General features: G+C 40.7%; 1 protein-coding gene across 2 annotated transcripts; it reads left to right on the forward strand.

Annotated features, from left to right (window-relative positions):
- Window positions 1-21: 21 nt before the first annotated feature.
- On the forward strand, window positions 22-11,771 carry LOC101845813 (zinc finger protein 532). 2 transcript variants are annotated; one of them, XM_005111641.3, is made up of 3 exons: window positions 22-134; window positions 478-516; window positions 4,859-11,771. In XM_005111641.3, exon 3 carries the CDS (start codon window positions 5,011-5,013, stop codon window positions 10,375-10,377), a length of 5,367 nt encoding a protein of 1,788 aa, XP_005111698.1. In that variant the 5' UTR covers window positions 22-134; window positions 478-516; window positions 4,859-5,010; the 3' UTR covers window positions 10,378-11,771. The 2 variants fall into 2 exon arrangements, with proteins under 2 accessions (XP_005111698.1, XP_005111700.1); XM_005111643.3 differs by lacking the exon at window positions 478-516.
- Window positions 11,772-20,209: the final 8,438 nt, after the last annotated feature.

Genomic DNA, 20,209 nt, shown 5'->3' on the forward strand with positions numbered 1-20,209 from the left:
CTGCTATGCATTGTGGGTAAGAAACAGAAAGTAGACCCTTGTGGTTCTCCATGAGGAAAGCCTTTCACAATATAATCTCAATCTCAAGAACTCATTTCATGAAAGAAATTGCTACTCTAAAGCAAACCACTTCAGTAAGTAGCAAATAATGCTGATATTGTTATGAACTTACAATGCAGGGAGTAGAATAGATCCCAGCTGCTGTAGAGTTGGATCTTGCACCCCTGAAGTCTGGGCCCCCTTATTAAATCCATTTCCTATTCAGATTCAGAAGTGGCATTCAAATGCTGCTTTAAAAAACCCCAAACAATTGATATAATTTGTTCCTCTGGAAATGTGTTCTTGTGATGAGGCGTTGCGGTTAAATAATACGGTTATATTAGGCTATTTTATGATGTGTGCGATGCCACTTAAAAAGATGTATTTTTGTAAATATATGATAAAAATGTAATTTTTAATGTTGTCTTTGTTTTCCAGTTCTGTACAGTCTACAGTACGCACAAGGGTACAGTGAAGGTGAAAATTTTTTTTTGGCGATTATGAATAGTTGCGACTATGAATATAGGCCACATAAACACCATTGTGCATGTAGAGCTTTGATGTTGTGGTTGACAAACAAGGCCAGCTAATGAGTATTAGACCGGAGTTTCAAAATGTTTGCTTTTAAACTGAAATACGTTATATTGCCTAATATGTTCTCTTTTAAAATTTGTTCAGTACTGATCATATATCTAGATTTAGATCTAGATTCTAAATTGTCAAATATTCTAAAAATTACATGGTCAATTTTTTCAAAACTTTCCAAAAGAGACTTTAAAATGAAATACACAAATTGAGTACGATAAAAAGCTAGATTTATCTAAATTTTGGAATTGATTGAATTTGTCCTTTCAGTATGGTATACAGTGGTGTCGCGTGGGTTGCAGACAAGGTGGTGCATATGGAAAGTGAGAAAATGGGCAATAGGCTTGGCTACTATTAAGATTTCTAGAGAAAGTCAAAATTAGAATCTCAGGGATGCCACTTTTCCGCTTTTATTTTCCGGTATTTCCGGTATTTTGATCTTGATCCGCTATTGGTCGTTATTGAGATCAAGATAGAATCTATAATTTGGGAGAAAAAAACCCCCACACACACAGCAACTTGCGCCAAATGTTCAAATAACGGAAAAAATGAAGACTTCGCCTTAAGTTCAAATAATGGAGTGAGACCGTGGCGCGCAAATTTTCAGCTATTTAAAAAAAAGTTGAGTGGTATCCCTGCAGGATATCCCGTAATCTACATCTATCGATATACAACTGTTTCTAGATGATACACCGCATAAAAGCTGCGATAAAGTGAAACAATACTAAGTCACTATGCTCACAATCTGGGAAGATAGATTTCTAATTATTTTACTTCGTGTAGCACCAGGACTTGCTACACTTGTAATAGTAATAGAGGGAGACAACAGTTTCGATACCCATTCTTCATTGAGTTACCGTAGACTCTACTAGTGTAGTAGTAGTAGATCTAGATAGGCTAGTGGAAACTTTGGATCGAATTTTTAGCTTGCCCCAAATTGGTGCTGCGAAGAGCAGTTTCATGCACCTTTCTTCTTTTGTGCGGGAAGAACGATGCCTTGATTGCTCTACAGTGAGAAAAATAACTTTGGTGCAAAGATTTTGCTTGCTCCAAGCAGACACTACCGCAAGTGGTGCGACGAGCATAAACCCTCCTCGCTGTCTGTCTCTTCACTGGTGCTGCCAGCGGGTGACGGATTGCAAGGATGCAGTAGGCCTAATGTAGATGTAGATCTAGAGCACTGACTGGTTTGGAACAATTAGAAAGAGGGGGGGCTGAAGGCCAGGGTTAGGTGGAGCGCTTACGCCAATGGCGCCCCGTCACTGATAGTATGTATGCAGCCAGTCCTTTGATTTAGATAGATTCAGGTTTTTTATTGAATTGTTTTTTGTTTTTTTTTATGAGCTTGTAAAGGACTTAAAATTACATTAAATCCATGAGTTTAACTCCTTTGTGACCTACGTACGTACACCTTTCATCATTTTTTCTTAAACACGAATCCTAGGAAGCAAGCTCTGTTAAGCTGTGATGTACGGCGTTTGTAACGTCATGCCTCGCCAAATATACTACAATACAGGGATTATGATGATAAACCCTGTTCGTCAAAGTCATAGTTTAGATGTGGCAGCTGCTTCCAATAGATCATGCACTTCGTAAAAAACTACTTTTGCAGATTTGCATTGAGTGATATTTATTCTGAACGAAGAAATTTTTTCCTTACAAATAGTTACTAACTTAGATCTATATATTTATAAACCGGGTCTAAAAAAAGATATGCGACCTCTAAATCTAGCTAATTCTTTTCCCTGTGAAATTGAAAAACTGCTCGGTGAAGCACAATTAATTACTGACCTTGTATCAGGAAGGAGAGATAATAAGTTGCCTCTATTCCTTGCTGACTACTTTGACTGCAGGTACTTACTTTGCTTACCATAAGTAGGGGGGGGGGGGAGCTTGAGAGAAAGAGAGAGATGAATAAGGCTATTACTGCACTACGACATTCTTGTCTAGGACAGGACTGTCCTGTCCCACCGTGGATTTTGTGTGTGTCAAAACAGATGTCAGGTACGGCACTAGGACAGGACAAATCAGGATGCAGTTACGAAGTCCTCAGCAACTCACTTGAAGTTCGTTGATGGCAATATAAATCTTACTAAATTTTACGAGCCCAGGTCTGAACTTTCACCTTCACTTTCGCTGTTTTGAATTGAAAGAAAGAAGCCCCGCAAAAAGAAAGGGACGGGTTGAAATACAAAATGTTACCCATCAACCTTTTAAAACTATGTAGCACGACGTTGTGGAATTGGTCACTCGTCAATTTTTTACAGTAGATGGGGTTTTTGATATCATCTGCCTCTTCATTTGCCTTGCTTTTGATGAAAAAGTATCAATCTATGTGGAATAGAAGTTGAGATTGCAATTGAAAGAGGTGAGTCACCTGGTTTTAGAAAATTTATGAGAAAATGGCTGCCAAATTTTGGTAATTCCCGTAGCCTGAGAGTCCTTGGAAACTGAAAATTAACAGTTATTGTGCCTTTAATTAGTGTCTTTCGTAAAACCCACCCAGAAATAGGTTTTTAAATGGACATAAAAGGTGTTGAGCCGAAAAAAGAAAATTAGAAAAAAATTACCCAACGGCAAGAAAAACGCCAGTTTCTTTGATTTTACAATTTTGACAAGCGCTTGATTTGACCAAACTGCTGCACATCTCACCTTTACTTTACTCTCTCTGTGGTAACTTTTTTGTTTTATCAATCAGGTGAAGAACAATATATTACATTATGAATCTTTTATCAAGTGATATCCACAACAATGTGTTTATTCCTTGCAGGGCTTTGTGATCGCACTATGACTGTTGTGTGTCACCTTCTAGTGTACTGATGTATGTTGGTGCAATGGCATTTGGATTTTGTTGACAATGCAATGCAAATAGTCCTTTATCAACTTGTAGTTTCAATTGAGTCAGGCTTAAGCGCATTCCCTTCATATTCAGTCGTTTTGGTTGGTTTCTGTTAAATTGCATCCACACTGTCTCCTAGCCCATCTAAACTGGCCTGAGGGTTGACTTTTAGATTTTTTAAAAAGCTGAATATCTACACATACTGCCTGAAATCTCCAATATGGTGGCTATATGGGAGGAGGGAGAAAGATTCAAGCTGCCACCAAATGGGTCTGTGGGTGCCGTTCATCATGTAAAGTGTGTATCTGTGGTGGCAAGTTCATCGGCTGTAGTGAGATGGGTGGGTAGGCACAAATTTGTATAGATATAATAAGGGAACTGTACAGTTGGTGGGTGGGTGTGCAAAAGAGGGAGGGTGGCGTTTACTTGGGGTTTGATCGTGGAAAGGGGGGGGTGGGGACGTTTTATTTTATATTATTTTATAATGGAGTTTGACTGTATTCAAGTTTGAAATTTCTGATTTTTTTACACATGAAAAATTAGAAGAAAATAAATTGTAATGTCTGGAGATGGCTATACTGGTAACTGATTTCACAGGCCAGTATATGTGCCATCATAGAATTATGTTGTTGGGTGTTCATGGGATCAGGGATGCCCTTTCTCTGCAGTTTAAGCTCATATCTTCTTCACTGCTAGATCCGCTGATACTGTCTTAACTGTGTGTATGTAGATGGCTTTAGGTAATGTGAAGATCTGAAACTTGCATGCAGCACCAGTCTAGCCTTCAATCGTACTGACTTGTGTCTTGATCACAGTCTTGTATCTCTTAGTCTGTGAGAGAATTTATTTGAGATGGAAGAGGAGGCAGAGTCAAAGGGGAAATTATTTTAAGATGTCTTAACTTATTCTTGTTAGATCAGGGGCTGTTCTCAGTAATCCAGCTAAGATTAATTCCCCAGACAACATGTATTTTGGTGATTCTTGACTGGTGGGATATGAATTGGAGACTGTTGTACCGATATCATCCAAGTGTAGTAGTTCTATTCATGCAAGTTTTGCTTTTGGTGCGCTTCTAAATTGAGTGTATGAATGTGATGCCATTTTGGAAGTGATTATTTAGGCACAATTGTGGCCATATGAATGAATTTTTTATCTAGTTGCTCTGTTGCACACTGTTCTCACTGTTGCACACTGTTTTCTGATGTATTTTATAGGAAAGTCTGTCTGTCTATAGCCTAAATGTTTTCTGTGAGAATCACTGCCGCGCTTTATTTTTTTTTATATGTGGGTTTTGTTGTGCGGTACCTAATTGGCCTGCCTTAGAAAATAACATGCATGCGTGTCTATATGTAAACAGCTTCTATGATAGTTTTTCTTCTTTTTTTTCTTTTGCAGTTCTGAAAAGGTGAGGAGCTACTGAAATGAATCTCTCAACTTCGTGAACTGCAATTTAGTGGCTGATCGAGGCAGGGCCGTGTCTTCATCTCATCTCAGAGACAAATGTACTGTTGGTCTTATGTTCTAAAAGGAGAAAATTGTTTAACAACATGAGTGCATTATCATCAGGGTCAGCAGACAATGGAGAAGTGCAGAATCTTCTGGTTGACCCAGAGACCACTGATCTTGACGCTTGTACAGATGGAGAACCAGAATTGATAAAGACTGGCAAAGATACCTCTGGCTCTGACTCTGAGCCGTTGGTCATAGACCTCCAGCAAAATGCCCTTTTTGGTGATGGAGAGTTGAGGCAACATGAAGCAACTGAAGCTCACAAAACTTCCAGCGACTTGGCTGAAGGAGATCCTGTTATTTCCCGATCTGAAGGCGACTCTTACAACTCCATATCTGTTGCTGGAAACATTCCAGATGTACATAGTGTATTATCCAGCCAGGTGTCAGATCTCTCCAAAGTACAGAATTCAAGTAAAGAGAAATGTGATGATCATGATGGACCTCTGTCTGTGCATGTGACAGCAGTGGGTCCTGTCACAGCTGTTGCAGAAAGTCTGAAAGAGCTTGTATCTAGTGACGGGAACGTTGATCTGAGTTTGAGCAATAATTCCTCAGATACAGCATCAAAAAGAGAATCTGAAAACAGTTACTCTCATGAAGCTTCCGTTATCCCATCTCAGAAAGACATTGAGCTTAGTATTATTACTAAAGACAGAGAAACTTATCAATCTGATGCTTCTGAAAAAAATTCATTAGTTCAGGTCTCTTCTAAACCTATGGAGACTCTGCCTTCAAAGGATGGGGATCTGATGGTAGAGGACATTGAGCCTGGAGAAGATGATGAAGCAGATGAAGCAGATGATGATGTATTGCACATTGATTTGACGTCTAGGTGTGAAGATAATGCTCGCCCTCTGGAAGATAATGAATGCACTAGTTCAGATATAGGATATAGAAATAAGATTTTGAGGCCCACTACTCAGTGTCAGGTAGATGAATCTGAGCAGACTATGGAAAAGTTGTCAGTAGATGGGAGCTCTCTTCCCAAGTCATTTCCTGCCGGCAGCAATGTGGCTGGACAGTCTGTGTCTCTGTCAGAAGCACCTGCCGATGTTAGTGCAGTGCCTAGCATGAGAACTGTTACTGTTAGTTTGTCACCTACCACAGGTACAACTAGGTCCTCAGATACACAACAGATACCAGCCGGACATGGACAGTTGCAGCATCAAGAGGTCAACTATTCTGACAATAGTGATCAACTCCCATCATCAACGTCACCTGAGGTCTTTGGTCACTTCTTGTCGTCGGGGAATCCAAGTGTCTCTGACCAGACCCCTGGATCATTAAATCAACTCAGAGAACCAGTGTCCCCCAACTCCTTGGTCCAAGGTGACTCTGTTTCCTCCTTGAGGTCAAGGGTAGTTGATCAGGTTTTAGGTCAGACCACATCATCACATGACACAGGGGTCAAGGATCAGACCACATCATCACATGACACTGGGGTCAGAGGTCAGGTCACATCACATGACACTGGGGTCAAGGATCAGACCACATCATCACATGACACTGGGGTCAAGGATCAGACAGTATCAGCACATGACACTGGGGTCAAGGATCAGACAACATCATCTCATGACACTGGGGTCAAAGGTCAGATAACATCATCACATGACACTGGGGTCAAAGGTCAGATAACATCATCACATGACAGTGGGAGCTCAGATAATTCCGTGTCATCAACTATAAGTAGATTTTGTCTGTCAACAGTGCCCTACATATCCCCTGTGGCAAACTCGGTGCCTCAAACTGTGGACCAGCCTCTCGTCAGTTCCACAGATCCAGAGGAATTTCAGCCTGTCATTGTGAGTGTGAGAGGGAACTGTGACCTAGGACAGGTTGAGAGCAGTCTGAGCAGGGTCCCAGCTGCAGAAGAAAGCACTGCTTTGAATATAGGCACGGGCACCTCGGCCAATGCTATGGTGGTAGTGAGCAACAAGGTGCGGTTAATGGCTGCACAAATGAAGGGAAATCCCCATGTGTTCCCGGAAATCCTCCCGAAGACTTCTGATTCAAATGATGGGGTACTCATGCCATTTTCACAACAGAAAAGTTTGACCTCATTGCTGACTTTAGCTCAGAAAACTGTTAATGATGCTTGTGTGAAAGGGTCACAGCCTGTGTCCTCTGCAATGACGTTGAGTGGGGTTCCCACCCCAACACCACCGACTACCTCAACGCTTGTGCAGATGATACCGGTGCCATCATTGTCAGTTACAAAGACAACATCAGCCCAAGTGTCAAGCACTCAGAAAACTTCATCCACGACATTTCGTAATGTCCTTAGACCTGTACAGCAGAGTTCTGGGTTGACTTCAGTTATGAAAGTGAGCACAGATAGATCAACCAGTAAAAAGTTTCCCCACACGTCTAATCTTCTGGCTTCTGCTGCTACCACCACGTCTCAGTTCTCTTGCATTTTTCTGCAGGATCCTCGCAGTGTCCAGGTGAAAAACCTTGCTGTTCTGATTCCTCAAAAGAGCCCATCTTTGACATCTTCAGTATTGTTAAATAAGTCAGCTCTTCCTCCCGTAATGGCCAGCACAGCGACAAGCGTCTCTGTCAGCAGCGCTCCCCTCATTGGTGCCACTAATACCCACAGTGCAACCTCAACTTCCACTGAATCACTAGTGAACGAGACACCCCGCAGCCTACTGAACAAAGTGGTGACCAGGACTTTGAATAATTTTGGAGTGGAGCGTGCCGATGTTTTAAACTCTGATATCCTCAAAGTCTCCCCAGCTCCAGCGGAGGAAGGTGACTCTCGTAATTTTGTTTGCTCTGTGTGTAAAGACAAATTTTACTCTAAAGTTGGTCTAGAGTATCATTTGCACAGGAATATTTTCTTGATGGAATATTTTTGTATATACTGTCAGAAAATGTTGTATTTCTATAACAAGTGCCGGTTTTGGATGCATATAAATGCTGAGAGTGCCACACCAATTCAAAGAGTCCATAATGAGATTACCCATCTGAAAGTGAAGCCACAAAATTGTTATTCTGCAAGTATGATTGAAGACTCAGATCCAGTGTTAATGAAAATGTTATCATTGGAAGAGACAGAAAAAGTCTGTCGTGGCTGTAATGAGAACTTTCCCGATCTGGCGTCACTGCAGGACCACCTTATCCAGAACCCTCTACAAAAGGCTTTGCCATGTGCATTGTGTCAGATGAAGCTGCCAACACCTTGTGCCTTAAAAGCTCACACAAAAATACACACTCTTACCCTCTCGTCCGTCTTAGATTTCAGTTGTCCTGAGTGTGGTGTTGATGATCTGAAAGCTTTGTGTGATAATGAAAAGACATGCAGACCAGTGTTTGACCATTTGGATAAGTGCTCACACTTTAACAGGGTTACGACCATTACGTGCAAGTGTAACGCAGTCTTCTTTGATGAGATCTCCATAAAGTATCATTTCTTGACCAAGCACATGCAGACCTTGTACAGGTGCTCCTATTGTGCCATTGCCTTTTTGAATGACTTTCCAAAACTTGTCAGTCACTGTCAGAGTATTCACAAAATAGCTTTATACGAAACTCAACCTGTCCTGTTTTGTTCCTTCTGCAACGTTGCATGCAAGACTTACTTAGAAGTGGGTCAGCATTTGAGTCAGCATTACAAAGTCTGGCGGGCGACAGGGCCTCAATACTCTCGTTGGAAATGTTTTATCTGTCAACAGTGTTTTGTTAGTAAAGAAGAGCTAAAGAAACATGCTGACTCTGACCACACTCATAAGGCCAAGAGGTGCACACTATGTTTCAGTTTGTTCTCAAACCGCCAGAACCTTGTGGATCATATTGTGTTGAAAAAATGTAAGCGAACTCTCCCAGTCAAACTCAATCTCTGTGTCGATCTGCTAGACACGTTAAGTGATGACATTGTGGCGACCAAGATGACTGAATTGGTGTCAGAGATAAAATCGATGCTGGCTAGAAAGAAAAATCCCTTCAGTGCTACAACTCCAAACTCGACAACAAATAATGCTCGGACAGTTACTAACACTAACGTTGTGTTAAGAAAGCATCAGGCTGCCCAGCCAGAAAATAGGTTTCAGTTGCGTGTGGCATTTTCTGATACGCAAGGGCTGAGCAAAGCGATTGCAGGAGGGAGAAAGAGAAAGATTGCTCCCAAGAGAGTAAACCAAGATTCTGAGGTAGATGTGGAGCCTCACCAGTGCCATGCGTGCAAGATTGTAATACGAGGTGCAGAGAATTTCTCCTCTCACTTGACACGTCATGCACTGATTGGCAAGCACATTAGCCTGGATGTTACCCGATGTGTTATTTGTAAGAGGCTAGTGACTAATGCAGCTCTCTCTGCTCACATTCAAAAGCATCAAGAGAAGGGTGTGAAGATCTGTTCTAAATGCCAACGCAGGGATTTTAAAACTATGAAAGAGGCTCTTGACCATGGAAATACATTTTGTGGTTATACGTTTGTTAATGGGATAGGTGAAGTTGTTGACCCTGGTTGTGAAAGTACCACAGTCTCCCAGGGTGAAGGTCAAACTAGTGAAGGAGATGACAATAATGATATAGCGATGGGGGATGCCGTTGAAACGGATGTTGCTGAAGGTGATGGCAACAACTGTGAGAGTATGGAAGATCCCCCTCCTGCTCAGGTTGTGTTATTTCCGTGCTTACTGTGTGGCATGACGTTCGTGAATAAAACAGACCATGACGAACATGTAAGCAGAATGCATGACGGGACGAGAATTGTTTATTACTGTATGGCATGCAAGAAACGTGGTAAAATGAAAATGTTCAAGAAAAGGCAAGTGGTGGTCAAGCACATTGCAGTCAAACACAGATTGACTGGCGCTGCGGCCATTAATAAACTGATTAAACAGGTAGAGCAAAATGTGACAAGTGGCAAAGAGCTGGTAGCGTCTTCTTCCAATTCAGACAAAACAACTGATGCCCCGCCTCCAAAACGTCTACGCATTGAAGCCCAAGGGGATTTTCTGTGTGGCAAATGTGCCTTCTCCTGTAGTGACAGTGAAGAGTTCTCTAAGCACATTTCCAGCCACAATGCCAAGCAGGAGCCCCAGTGCCCAGAGTGTGGTCTCTGTTTCACTGTGGCCTCTGCCATGAACAAACACCTTTTTGCTGTGCACAAGATTAAGGAAATAGACGAATATTTGAAGGAAAAGGGTTTAATTGAGTCAGAAGAGGAGGAGGAAGAAGAAATGGACACACAGCCAGTTCAAGTCTATCCGCTGCCTTGTGTCAGCATTAATGACAATGAGAGTTCAGCTGCTAAACGTAAGACCAGACAAGTTGTTGAAAAGAATCCCTTAGAATGCAATGTGTGCTATAAAGTGTTTGACTCTGAGGCCACCCTGAAGACTCATATGAGAAATCACGGGATGGCTTTCATTAGGTCAAGGAGACACAAAGTGTGACTCAACATACTCTGTTAGTTTGTGTGAATGTGTGTGTGTGTGTGTGTATGTCTAAAAATAGGCAGAAGATGGAATTAAATATTTAGCGTGACAAGCTATATTTTAATATTTTGAACTGTGGGAGGGATGTCAGAATATCTACTGAGAAAGTGGATGAGGTATTGACACCTTTTGTCTTATGAGCCATTGCCAAAAGGTCACCACTTCCTCAGTAGCAGTACGCCAAATTTTAAACACTCATATTTCAGCTTGTAAATTTTATACTTAGAAAGGAAACCCAGGGTTCTTCCTTTGCATGAAATTGTGTTGGCAAGATAACTTTCTTGAGGGTTTTACTTGCAGAGGATGTTTTCTGAGCCTTGTCATTTCGTTGCGGTTGTATCGCTGCACAACATAAAACTGCCTATTGTAGTTGCAATTTTCACAGAAATAGTCTAAATTTTTACTTAGAACACCACACACATGCATGTGGCAAAATGATAGAAGTTTCAAATTCTTCTTGCGATTGTTCTTCAGCTTATCATTGGAGCATTAGAATTTCATGTAACTTGTATTGTAAGCCAAGACCTCTTATAATTTTGTTTTGGTGCTAAGAAGCAATTGCACAGTCTATTTATTTTATTTCTTATCAATGTTATAGTGGTGGCTCCAGTACCTAAATAATGCATTGGGCTAATCTTTGCCCTCTCAATTCAGAGGTGCATCAGGATACAATTGAGCCTGACCAGTGCCTTATCATGTGTGAGATCCAGTGTCGCATGTTGTTCTGCCTTATCATGTTCCTTTGAAGTGGGGAAGAACTCCAGTTTTGTGGGTTTCATAGGAACTTTCTCAATACTGCAAATGAGAATTTCATTGGTTTGCTTGACCGGTGCCTGTGTTTTAGTTAATTAGTGGTTAGGCTCTCCACTGTATCACACAAAAAACCTGAGTTCATTTCCCGAGTGGGGAGAATGTTTATTGAGTGTCTCTGTCTTTCGTCTGGGATTCTGCATCCTTCTAATCTGGGGTTGACCTAGACAGGTAGAGTTGGAAACCCACCTCATAAATGATCTAAATTGTGTCAATGGGGGCATGAAACACTAACAGTAAAGTAACATGTATTATATTAAAAATAAAAACAGAATTGCTGGTGATGAGGTCCTGATCCTCTTTCATGTGTCTGCTGGATGTCTTGGTCTTTGATGAATGGGTGGTTGGCGTGTGGTCTAGTGTGGTTTGTTTCTATTTCTTATACAAAATCGATCATCATTATCTCTTCTGCTTTTCTTTGTATGTTACAAATTACGACTTAAACCTTCAGCACTAATACCCCCCGGGGCAATGCCACTGACTGTAGTGTCTTTAGGCCATTCCCAAAAGGGGGACATATCTCGTTCAAGCATAGTAGAGTTGTAAATGGGCTGATTCATGTCACGCTCATAACTGTGCCTGATCTGCAACAGGGAACTGCTGCTTTTTCTTTCCTGATCCTTACTATTGTCATTTTCCTCTACTTCTTTTGTATGTTTGTCACTCTCTTGTGACCTGCTATTTTGGGGTGCCTTGATAGTCGAAGCAGACTTTGTGCTGTTGAAACTAGAGAGATGAGCAGTCTAAGTCTGATTCCCTGTTAAGACTTCTCTGTTGACATCTATCCCTTGGCGCTCATATGACCTTATGCAGTTGCGAGCGCCGTAAAACCCTGTACTATAAAAAAAATAACACGACCTACTTGTATTGCAAGTACAGGTACCATAAAACTCTTGCTAAAACTAAAAGTAAACTTGGTCTTTGATCTGTTCTCAATTTTATTCTGAATGTTAGGTCCCACCTTTCTGAAAACTTTTTTCAATTACAATGGGTTTTTTCCTATTTACTTCTGTAACATTTACATGAATTTCAATGTACATCATGTTATATCCTGCTTTATGTACACATCGCCATGGGCTTGTAATGATAATAATAATTATTATTATAATTATAATTGCATTTACAGCGCATATCCAAGCTCTACAGCATGCTCTATGCGCTTTACAAGTATTATTACCCTTGCAGACCCTAGAACACTCAGGAACATTCTCGTCTTCCCAGAAAGCAAACAGTGCAAGCTTCGGATTTAATGCACCCAAACACTAACAAACTGACTAGAACTTTCACTTTCACTGTCTATAGCCAGGTACACCATATCCACATGGGTGAAGTGAGAAAAGTTCATGTAAAGTGTCTTTCCCAAGGACACAACTTTGCCCCCTGACTGCTGGAACCCACGACTTTACAGTTGTGAGTCCGAGAGCTGGACTATCATCACAATTGTCCGAGTGGAGTTTTTTTTTTCAGCGTTCAAATTATTGGTGTAAAAATGCTTGTTACTTGATTGATAAGAATCCTCGTTATTGCAGGGTTTTCTTTCGTGTAATGAAAATCCTTTTATTGAAATATGTCCTCTTTGCTCAAGTTATAAATAGGGTTGATAAATAAGCACTTCTTTTTAAGGTGTTCTCAAGAACGAAAAAAAAAAGATGTGGCTTGTTGTGTTCTATTAAGACTTATGTTGGGTGCTTGATGTCAATGTGAATTTGATGTGTGGATTATACAGTCAGGCAGAGATAACTCAAAACACTTTGGGTATTGACAAATGTGTTCGACACATCCATAATGTATTTGGGATACCCAGGAACAAAAAATTAAAGAGATCATATTCATCTATCAGTTGGGGAATGGCAAATTGTATGAGCTATCCATGATTTAATTTTTATCCACACTCTTGTTGTCTGAGCCCGTCTGTAACAATAAAAAGTACTGGTAGGATACATCATATAGTTTTTACAACCCATAAAAGTCCAGAAAGCTTGTAAGTAGACCTTACTGGTTCGGACAATCATGTTCCATTGCCTGAGTATTCGTTCTGGGTATTTCTGTTTTTTTTTCTTTTTTTCTCAACTCAGTCTACGACTAAGTGAAATGTTTTCCCTGTAAATAAGTACATATGGATATTATGTTTTGGGAGATGAGAAATACCCAGGTGAAATAAAATGGTATTTTTTTCACAATGGTAATTTGTACGTCTTGATTGAAGTTATATTTCTCTTTCTAGGTTGCCCTCTCTCTCTCTCTCTCTCTCTCTCTCTCTCTCTCTCTCTCTCTCTCTCTCTCTCTCTCTCTCTCTCTCTCTCTCTCTCTCTCTCTCTCTCTCTCTCTCTCTCTCTCTCTCTCTCTCTCTCTCTCTCTCTCTCTCTCTCTCTCGCCTCTCTGCCCCCTCCTCTCATTCTCTCTTTGTCTATAATCTATCTCTCAAAGTTTAGATTATTTTTATTTCTCTTTGGTGGTGATAGATTTAAACAAAATGTATGTTGTGTGTGTAGAGTTAAACATAAATTTTGTTACAAGTATGGAGAAAAACTCTGGGGTGGGCAGGGGGGGATGTATGAATAGTAATGGTATAATTTAGGAATAACAATAGGCCTACTTGTTTAGTTCTTGTTATGGACACGGTTGGCACCCTAAACCTTGGATCGTTGCAGTTGCCTACACTGAACATCGGTGTCTGTGGTGTGGCGATTTGGCTTTTTGCTGTTCCAGGCAGGAAAGCTGAGTTTGAGTCCTGGGAAGGGAAAGTTTTCTAAAAGTAGTGAAAGTACTTGTTTCGGCCGGCACTCTAATTACTTTATTGTGTTGGAAGTGCCGTAAAACTCTTACTGAAACATTACATGTTATCTAGTATTTCCATCTGATGTGATGTTGTAATTTGTATCCCAGTCAGTCCAGGATGGCCCTGACGTGTAGCGATGAAGGATCCCACTTTCTCAATACATGACATAATTATGTTGCTAATTTGTGTTGATGGGGCATAATGATAAAGCACAAAAAGTGATAAGCCCAGTACCCGGTACATTTAAATATAATATAATATATATATACCTCTCTCCCCCCATGGAAAAGGGAGGGGTGGGGGGGTTGAATTGAGTTTATCGACCATCTCCATCCTGCATCTTGGATTTTATAATTACAGTTACAGTTACAGTGCTGCCTCTTTATAATGACCTTCGATTTAACGACATCCTCTGTATAGCGACATGGTAGTCAGGTCCCGATTTTTTTCTTTATACTGGTATATACACACACATACATATAGGCTATCTCATTAAATTAGTAATTTTTGGATGCCTCTCTGTAACGACAACTCTCTATTACGACTTTTTAATGGTCACAACAATGTTGTTATGGAAAGGCTGCGCTGTATTAGACTAATCATATCCCGCATAACCCTGGTTGGCCCTGGCTGGAGGGAAGACGCAGCTTAGCTCTCAAATGATCATAGTCATAGTCATATCACATTGTCAGTGACAGAGTGAGTTAGCATAGGCGATCAATGCAATACATTTGTGTACATAATACATGATGTATTATGTATTAATTATCATGATACAATCATGTTGTTAGACACGAGAATCTTTACGTTCCAACTTGGGAGCCAAGCTTGAAGCCCTAACGAGTTACCCCTGAACTTGGGTTTGTGAGGAGTTCATGCATGGACTGGTGTCTAGCATGACATCAGGGGTTTGGTATTTACGGACAGGGTGAATGAGGCTCACTGAGCCGTAACACTAACAGCCACATGCTAGAGAATGTCCGAGTCAGTGGCTCTTGACTTTTGTTATCCATTGGTGAGTGGCGTCGGTGGCCAAGTGGCAAGGCTACCGCGCCGGACCCGTATTCTTGAGACTGCGGATTTTGAGGGTTCGAGCCTCAGCTCGGTCAGACGCTGTGTCCTTGGGAAAGGCACTTTACACGCATATCTCATTTGGCTCGGTCCTTTTGGAGATGGACGTTAAATTCGGAGGCCCCACCTCTTAAATAACCTAAACATTGTTGATAGGGGTTTTACACCAATTCCAACACACACACACACACACACACACACACACACACACACACACACACACACACACACACACACACACACACACACATATATATATATTTTTTTTATATATATATATTTTTATATATATATATATATATATATATATATATATATATATATATATATATATATATATATATATATATATATATATATATATATATATATATATATATATATATATATATATATATATATATATATATATATATATATATATAATATATGTACCATTTCACTTCATGTATTTCCACTGGTAAGCAGCCAATATGACAATAGACTTTCATACATGATGTACTGTGGGGCAACCACCGAGTTGTCTTGGCCCAGACCCTCAGACCCTAGATAGGGGGCTCTCGTGGCCTAGAGGTTAAGGAGTTTGCCTCTTATTGAAAGGTCCCGGGTTCGAATCCGGGTAGCAACGAAAACATTTTCTTCTCTAAAATTGTCTCCTTTCACTACCTTCTTTCCTTCTCTCTTGCAATATGCTGTCGCCTGCTTTCGTTTCCACTTTCTTCCCCAACCCCCTCACCTCCTTTGCCCCCTCCTCTGGGCTCCTGACTCTTTCTGCATCCTTGCTACTGCTACTCCTTGGCTCCTTCTTTTCTTACTGCTGTCTTTCAGCCACACCCCTGATCTTCTGGTGAAAAAGATCTACACCTAGCCTTCTCGGACAAGGGCAAAATCTTGGAGGTCCCGTGTGCAAGTTGTGCACGATAAAGAACCCTTGGTGGTCTAAAATCGATAAGAGTAGGCTTCGGCCGCCGGGCAAAATTCAAAATTTCCTACCATTTGAAAATGTTTGGTGTGTCCCGCGCGCTCATATTCATACGACATTGCATTTGCGAGCGCCGTAACCCCCCCCCCCCAAACCCCCCCCCCAAAAAAACAACAACCAACAACAACAAAACAAAAAAAAAACAAAAACAAAAAACAACAAAACCAACAACAAAACAAACCTCAACAAAACAACAACAACAGCAAACGAAACAAACCGAGATAGCTGGGACTGTGTGAGGTTTTGGCGATACACCCAGGCAGTCTGTCTTCAACATGGATGGCAGGCATTCTGACAACTTCATACGCCTAAACATACTAATCTGATCGTCTTTTCAGAGCTTTTCTTGGTCTTGCCGTGCCATCAAATCCATTGTACCTAGGCGAGAGAGTGAGTCTGATGTTTGTGCCAAGAATCATAAACAAACCTGTTATGTATCTAATCATTTCACTTTTCTCGGTGAAATGGTATAGGTTTAACGCCCCTATCAACACTATTAGGTATTTAAGAGGCGGGGCCTCCGAGTTTAACGTCTATCTCCGAAAGGCTCGAGCCAAATGGGAAATTCGTGTAAATTAAAAGTGCCTTTCCCAAGGACACAACGTCGGACCGAGCTGAGGCTCGAACCCCCGAAATCCGCAATGTCAAGATTACGGGTCCGGTAGCCTAACCACAAGGCTACCGACGCCACTTCTTTTCTCTGTAGTCTATGCCCATCAAAATCATTTGGCGATGGATGAGTGTGCTGACAACAGGCTGTGAGCTGTTAGCACAAACCTGCATAGATCTACATGTAGGTGGCCATGAGGGTTGGTCGTTTCTTTACCGAATTGAGGTAAAAGTGAAGGTGTGATCCGGTAGCACCCATGGTATCTGAGCAGCCTTACTGTTCACCCCACAAGGGGAAGGGTCTGGAAAAGAAGCCATTATTATAATAAAGAAAGCTGACTTCATTTACTCAGTAGTCAGACTGTTTCTGCACGATCAGTAGGGATGCCATGCCACAATTATGTGGCCGAAACAATAAAACAAAACTGATAAAAATTGGTTGCTGGAACATTCGTACACTTCAGTTCATGTAGGATTACTACAGTGCAGTCTCTCTATAACGACATCGTCTGGACCAGAAAAAAAAATGTCGTTCGAGAAAGTTGTCGTTATAGAGAGGCAACCAGGATTAATACATGTATTACTAACGATATAAAAGGAAAAAATGGGACCTGGACACCGTGTTGCTATACAGAGGATGTCGCTCGAAGGTCGTTATAGAGAGGCTGCACGTAGTATAATGGCTCCAATCTTGAAAGGACAGCGATCATTCCAATGGAGCTCAGCTTTTATAACCTCAAAATCGTTGCTTCAGAGACAAAGTTGACAGTCTGCAATACATTATTCTGTGGTCCCAACTCAATTGTACGGTGCCGAGACCTGGGCGGTTTACCAACGCCATGCCAAGAAGCATATTATATTCATTTCCACATATAATGCCTCAGGAGAATGATTGGCAGTAAATTTTTATGACCAGATATTACCAGCTACCAAATTTCGCAAAAAGGCAAATGCCGACAGTCTGTTTCCTAAGCTCTAAAGGACCCAAAAGGATGCTTGATTTCAGAATGCCAAAACAAAATCCCTAATTTGATTATATTCTGAACCGTCCCCCGGGAAGCGTAAAGTTGGCGCCCCTCCCCCCCCCCACCCCCGGGAAAAAGGGCTACAAAGTTAAAGACACCCTGAACATTTTTCTGATGGACTTCAGCATAAATTCTTCGACATGGGAGAGCCTATAGCTCCTGACATAACCATCCATATTTTGGAGAGCAACAGTCACAGTGGGCGGCAATTCATATGAGTATGAGGCTTCACAAAATTTAATAACAAATCTGAAACCAAGAGAGAAGCCCGCAAGCTGCACACATCCACAAGTGGAAATATAGCTTTTGAATGCTTAAAATGCGGCAACATTCTTTCAGCCAGACTGAAAACCTTTAATTCTTCTACCTTTATTTCGTTTGAGAAAAATTTACTTTGCGGATGCATCGGTCATCGTCTGACATTGACGGACGAACTATAATTGTTATTATTTTTTGTTATTTGTACTATTGGGCTACTATTATAAAGTTACTGTGACATTCAATCAATTTCGATAAAATATGATTACATGTACTGACATGAACATACTCCCCCCTCCCCCAAAGCGCAAAAAGACCAGCTGATTTAATGTGCTTATAGTTTTACTGATTTAAGTATTATGATAATGATGTGTAACTGACTGTGTACCCGCTTTTGCATCTCGCTGCAATACACAATGTTCATGAAGTATTGCGTTGATCAAGACTGCCCTCTGTGTTATATTATAACGTTTGGGCTCTTCACTTTTTCAATCACAAGATGTTAGTTCATTCCCTAATGGGAAGTTTTTAATTATTTTTTAGTGTTTATCATTTTTTTTTTTTTACATCTATTGTTTTATGGCGCTCGCAACTGCATAAAGTCACATGAACGTGCGGGACACACCAAACATTTTCAATTGGTAGGAAATTTTGAATTTTGCCCGGTAGGCGGCCAAAGCCTACGCTTATCGATTTTAGACCATCAAGTGATCTTTAACGTACGCAACTTGCACACGGGCCCTTCGAGATTTTTCGCCCTTGTCCGAAAAGGCTAGGTGTAGATCTTTCCTACCAGAAGATCAAGGGTGTGGCTGAAAGACAGCAGTAAGAAGAAGCCAAGAAGTAGCAGTAGAAAGGCTGCATAAAGAGTCAGGAGCCCAGAGGAGGGGGCAAATGAGGTGGCAGGGTGGGGAAGAAAGAGGAGACGAAAGCAGACGACAGAACATTGCTAGAGAACAGGATTTGTGTGTGTGTGTGTGTGTGTGTGTGTGTGTGTGTGTGTGTGTGTGTGTGTGTGTGTGTGTGTGTGTCTATTCTTCACGTTAACTGTGTTGGTTGGGCGTAGAACAAGTTCCATCTTTCAATCAGGCTAGATCTAGATCTTCTTACGATACGGATGCAGCTTTTTCACAGCAGCCAACAATAAAAGCAGAGAAGTCAGATCCTGTATTGTACATGTCATGATCTTTATTGTTTGTAATTTTAAACATTTTTTTTTAGTTTTATGAGTTCTTTCAAGTTAACATCAAAACAATTCTAATATAGTGACATTCAACGTTGAAATGAAGTTCAAACAAATAGATGAAAATAGGAATATATGTAAAGCGTCTTTGCTCATGAGGATGATTAAGTATTACGGAGTTCTGTCCCCTGCTCACAGAGGCTGATGCCCAACAACATAATATTATATAAAAGAAAGGCTACAGCTTACAACTAAAACACAGAAACTCACATTCACTGTCTGTCCTCTGTACGTATTGGTTCTTTTTACTAAATGCAATTTAACTCTAATGCCCACAACAAGAAGTACATGTACTGGCATTAAAAAAAAATGTTAACTCTACACTACGAATTTTGCAAAAGGCAATTGCCGCAATACAAAGAAAGTAAACCTTCTAAGTTGAATCTATTATTTTAACATTTTGATACCCCTGTCCCCCTTAAAAAAACAAAAACAAGAACCCAAACAATTAAACAAATTTAATGTTCAAATAAGAACCAATTGTCCCTTGAAGTTTAAGCTTGAATGGTGTACTGTAAGCTTTCAGCATTACGGTACATTAGTATAACAATATTTTGTACTCCAAATGCGACAACTCCCTGATGTAGTTCATGTAATAACTGAAAAACCAAACGTGCACACTTTAATAGTTAAGCGGTCCCATGGACTAACACTACTAACAGTTGTATTGTAATTTTATAAAAGACAATTGTGATGCATACTGAAATCAGAATTAAGAGATTATGATGCATTGTACAATATTATGTATCTTTGATACTTTTTGGTTCTCTCTGGTATTGTTTTCTTACCACTACAGTTTCTCATCCCCAATCAAACTTCACATCACGAGAGACCTGTTTTAAAGCGTACAACTCTTGCAGCTCTTGGTTTAGATTCTTGAGTGTTGAGGTATCCATCTGTCTCCTGCCCGGGCAGTATTGCATACAGACGTAAGCCATTTTTGAGGCCTTTGAGATACGTCTGTATGCAATACCTGGGATATTCTGAAGTTTTATATTAAAAGACTGTATATC

Source organism: Aplysia californica, unplaced genomic scaffold (genome assembly GCF_000002075.1).
Source record: "Aplysia californica isolate F4 #8 unplaced genomic scaffold, AplCal3.0 scaffold01094, whole genome shotgun sequence".
NCBI lineage: Eukaryota > Metazoa > Mollusca > Gastropoda > Aplysiida > Aplysiidae > Aplysia > Aplysia californica.